Here is a 5,280-nt window from a genome sequence, read left to right on the forward strand (position 1 = left end):
GCTTCTTTCAGTTTCCGTCAACCAAATCCACTCACAAGGCTTTGGTTGACCTGAGGCTATGCTAGAAGACACTTGCCCAAGGTGCCACACAGTGGAACTGAACCCGGAACCATGTGGTTGGTAAGCAGCACACACACTATATATCATCATTTCATGTCTGTTTCCATCCTGGGAAAACAGACAGCTGCACTAGGTTCCACTCTGGTTTAGCTTGGTTTCTACAGCTGGATGCCCTTCCTAATGCCAAGCACTTTACAGAGTGTGCTGAGTCCCTTTATGTGACACCAGCACACACATTGTTATACGTGGGGATGGTCGTATATATCTGGTTTTCACTTCAGCTTTGTTATTACAATTATAGATTTTTGGTAAAGTTCTTTCATCACTGATGTTATTGCTGACATATTATGACACATTTCTTAATTATTTACCCACAAAGTTGAATAAATCAAAAGTATCTTCTTATTCCACAAAATATGTTGTATGAGATACCTAAGAGTATTCTAAGAGAATGATTTTTTTATCAAAACTATCAAAATGGGAGGTTATGCCATGTATAACAATGTATATATATTTAAAGTTTGAAGGTGTTATATAATGTCTTTCTTGTGTAAGTACAGGTATTGTTATGCAAGATATTTCTTTCATCAAATGAATTTCACATTGTTACATTTACTTTTGTATATGATTGGAGATATGTCTAGCTAAGTGTGCTCTCTGAGAGAAAGATTTACCACAAATATCACAAGGATATGGTTTTTCTCCTGTATGAATGCGTTTGTGCGCAGTTAAGGAATCATTTTGAGAGAATGACTTACCACAAACATCACAGTGATATGGCTTCTCTCCTGTATGAATCCGTTTGTGTTTAGTTAAGTGATTACTTTGAAGGAAAGATTTACCACAGATATCACAGTGAAATGGTTTCTCTCCTGTATGAATGCGTTTGTGTAGGGTTAAGTGTTGATTTAAACAGAATGATTTACCACAGATATCACAGTAATATAGTTTCTCTCCTGTATGAATACGTTTATGTGAAGACAAAAGATCAGTTCGAGAGAATGATTTCCCACAGGTATCACAGTTATGTGGTTTCTCTCCGGTATGAGTGCGTTTGTGGGTAGTTAAGCGTGCTCTCTGAGCAAATGATTTCCCGCAGATGTCACAGTGATATGGTTTCTCTCCTGTATGAATGCGTTTGTGTTTAGTTAAGCTGCTCCCTTCAGAAAATGATCGACCACAGATATCACAGTGATATGGTTTCTCTCCTGTATGAACACGTTTGTGTTTAATTATGTAACCTTTCTCGGAGAAGGATTTACCACAGATATCACAGCGAAATGTTTTCTCTCCTGTATGAATATTTTTGTGTCTAGTTAAGTGACCACTTAAAGAAAATGATTTTCCACAGATATCACAGTGATATGGCTTCTCCCCTGTATGAATGCGTTTGTGTATAACTAAGTCACAATTGTGAAAGAATGATTTACCACAGATATCACAGTGATATGGTATTCTGCCTGTATGAATAAGTTCGTGCTTAGTTAGGCCAGCTTTCACAGTGAATGATTTCCCACAAGTACCACACTGATATGGCTTCTCCCCCGTGTGAGTGTATTTGTGTCTAGTTAAGTGATTATTCTGAGAGAATGACCTACCACAGATATCACAATGATATGGTTTCTCTTCTGTATGAATACGCTTGTGTTTAGTTAATTTATTACTTTCAGTGAATGATTTCCCACAGATATCACACTGATATGGTTTCTCTCCTGTATGAATACGTTTATGTATAGTTACGTTGCCACTTACAGAGAATGATTTACCACAGATATCACAGTGATATGGTTTCTCACCTGTATGAATGTATTTGTGAGTTGTTAAGGTAGCATTTAGAGTGAATGATTTATTACAAATATCACAATGATAAAGCTTCTCACCTGAATGAATGAATTTATGAGTAGTTAAGTTACATTTCAGAGAGAATGTTTTATCACAGACATCACACTGATATGGCTTCTCTCCTGTATGTATTCGCTTGTGTTTAGTTAAGTAATTACTTTGAGAGAAGGAGCTGCCACAGATATCACAGTGAAATGGCTTCTCTCCTGTATGAACGTATTTGTGTACAGTTAAACTACTTCTGTGAGCAAATAATTTTCCACAGATATCACAGTGATATGGCTTCTCTCCTGTATGACTGCGTTTGTGTTTAGTTAAGTCACTGCTTCCAGAAAAGGATCGCCCACAGATGTCACAGCAAAATGGCTTCTCTCCTGTGTGCATACGTATGTGTACTGTAAGGTTACCTTTTCGAGAGAATGACTTTTTACAGATATCACAGTGGTGTGATGGTTTTTCTGCATCTTTTGATCTCTTGTCAATAAAATTAATCCCTTTAGGCTGTGATTTACACTTAACTTTCTTGTCACACAATTCATTTTCCATATTTTCCTTATACACAAATGTTGATTTTGTCTTTATACTTTATTCCTCACAAATTTTATTCAGCCATCAACTGTGATTTTCTTCATCTGAGATGCTGCTAATTCTTTTGTATTCCAAAGTTAATTGGAGCACAAAAATCATTATTTACACATCCCAGATAGTGAAGTAGAGAAATGTTGCTAAGAATCTCAGTCAGAGAAAACATTTCAGAATAATTCTACCTTTAATTCATATAAGCAAGTTTATAACATCTTCCTGTAATCTTCAAAGGACGATATATATATTGATGACGTATATTCCTTAACTCCAATGTCATCAGGCATTCTGAAACAAAAAGAAATGATATTAGACTATAGGGTATATAGACAAAATTGTGCTTCAACGTAGGTAATTTTACTACATTTCTATAATGATAAACTATACAAGGTATTTGGGCTGAATTTGACAATTTGCATGAAAGAAAACAATATTCCATCCAAAAATAAAACGATTTCAAAGAATCAAAAAATATGAATTAGATTACGGCTGGAAGATAACAATTTTCTTGAAATAGACGCCCTCAAGACAGTTCTGGAACTTGGCACATGCATTCCTCACTGTTTCTAGGAAGATCTTTGAACAGCATTTTGATCTTGGCCAACAGTTCAGCTTTGGTGTTGCAGGCAGAGAAGTTGGTGCCTTTCTCCCCTGCACCTCACATATAGTAATCCATAAGATTACAATATGGAAAATTAAGAGGACAGACATTGGGTCTGGTGAAGTTGTAGAAATGGCAAGGAGCCGAGTCCTGCTGCCACAAATATAGCTTTGAAGTAGTAATCATCTCCAGCAGCATCAGATAACTGTTTGAACGTAGGTGAAGTTTACAAATTTATAGACTATAGTTACACCTTTCTGTGTAAGATTATATACATTAAATTACAGGATAGTGGATAATAACATTCTATCTCCTGAAGAAACAATTACTGCTTGTTTGTTGTTGAGCCCCAGGTCAATATATATTTATATAAATATATATGTGTGTGTATTTATAACTGTGGAAGCGGTAGACCCAAGAAAACATGGGACAAGGTAGTGAAGCACAATCTTCAAACATTGGGCCTCACAGAGGCAATGATAAGTAACTGAGACCTTTGGCAATATGCTGTGCTTGAGAAGACTCGTCAAGCCAAGTGAAATCATAGTCGTGGCTGTTGCCAGTGTCATGTGACTGGCACCCATGCTGGTGGCATGTAAAAAGCATTCGTTACACACTTGGAATGGGTGGCATTAGGAAGGACATCCAGCCATTGAAACCATGTGAAATCAGACTGGAACCTGGTGCAGCTCTCCGGCTTACCAGTTCCAGTCAAACCATCTAAACCATGTCATCTTGGAAAGCAGATGCTAGATGATAATGATGATATATATATATTGGCATTGTTTTGCATCAACAAGGCTTATACTATATAGTAAAAACAGTAAAAAAAGTAAAGTGAATTTGCCATAGAGAGTGGAAAACCCGATGTTTTGGACAGTCCTTATTCAGGGCAATAGTTTAAAGAGTAAGGTGAATGGAAAAGATGAGGAGAGAAGGATATGAAAGGGTATAATGAGTTAAGAGGTGTAGGAGGAGGAAAAAAAAATTCATTTAAACCTGTCAGTGACATGGTGTCAAATTTGCATGTGGAACATTGTTCCCTGTTTCCTTGAAAATACTGACCCATGGTGCATGGTGATGCTGCACATTGATAAGTGGGTGACAGAATAGCCTGTAGTGTTTAAGTGATAGGTGATAGAATTGCCTGGCATATGTGGTAGTCATCGCTATCATAATCATTTAATGTCCATTGTCCATGCTGGCATGGGTTGGATGGTTTGACCAGAGCTGGCAAGCCGGGGAGCTGCACCAGACTCCAGTCTGATTTGGCCTCGTTTCTATGGCTTGATGCCCTTTCTAACGCTAACCACTTTACAGAATGTGCTGGGTGCTTTTACGTAGTATACTTTGAATATGCTTCTGAAAGCAATCAGCAAAACATCAGCCCCATTTCACCAATGTAAAGGGCACTAGGTTTACATATACAATATATAGGTTTAGACAATGTGCAACAGAAGTTCTGAGTAATATGATGTTATGTCTTAGGTCCAGTGGTGGTGGTGAGCACATTTAAAAGTGCCTGGTTCTGTGGGGCTGGGCACTGTGGAGCTTCTTACTAGAAGATTTCGTGGCTTGGAAAAATAGGCCAGAAATTAGAATACAGAAGTTGGGAATGAGTTTCTCATTCAATGGGAGATTGGATGGTCGGAAAGTGAGAGGAAGTGGAGTACGGTCTGTAGACATGCAGAACAACAATGGGAGAATCAATGGCCTGGAACCAGCAAAGTGCTGGGTCCACAACTGATTGAGGGTAGCCTTAGCTCAGGAAGAATTGTTGCATAGTTAGGCATTGAGATTTGAAATCCAAATCAATGCTGCAGAGCCCATTCCACTCCTTATGGCTCTTTCACTGTACTCTGTATGCTAGAAATTGCTTTGTCACTAATTTCTTGGGGGAAAAGAAAAATGTATAGGAAAGTTGGTTATACATCATTAGATGTATACCTGACTTTCCTATATAAAATTAAAGAATATATAACGGAACGCTGAACTCCAGACTATCAACTTAAACAACACTTTATTTAGGTGGTAAATATATATATCTTTTAGTTCTTGTTGTTACAGCTTCTGTGTGTATGAGCATAGTTGTTGGGACGTGGGTATGTAGTTGCAAGCGAGCTGTCGAGTGTAAGTCCGAAAGATGTAGAGAGACAGCTCAACACGTCCTTGCTCATGGTCGGCCGACCGTAAAA

General features: G+C 37.8%; 2 protein-coding genes across 2 annotated transcripts in view; one reads left to right on the top strand and one right to left on the bottom strand.

Moving 5' to 3' along the window:
• LOC106883181 (zinc finger protein 271) overlaps positions 1 to 5,280 on the top strand; it is a 40,283-nt gene that overhangs the window by 18,580 nt on the left and 16,423 nt on the right. The gene's annotated exons all lie outside the window — the stretch shown is intronic.
• The window catches only part of LOC106883179 (zinc finger protein 845), a 19,232-nt gene continuing 13,958 nt past the window's right edge, over positions 7 to 5,280 (bottom strand). The window contains exon 2 of the mRNA XM_052977319.1: positions 7 to 2,772. Within this exon, the coding sequence (XP_052833279.1) occupies positions 673 to 2,448 (1,776 nt within the window). The 5' untranslated portion in view covers positions 2,449 to 2,772 and the 3' untranslated portion in view covers positions 7 to 672. The remainder of the gene's footprint in view (positions 2,773 to 5,280) is intronic.

Source organism: Octopus bimaculoides, chromosome 28 (assembly GCF_001194135.2).
Source record: "Octopus bimaculoides isolate UCB-OBI-ISO-001 chromosome 28, ASM119413v2, whole genome shotgun sequence".
Classification (NCBI taxonomy): Eukaryota; Metazoa; Mollusca; class Cephalopoda; order Octopoda; family Octopodidae; genus Octopus; species Octopus bimaculoides.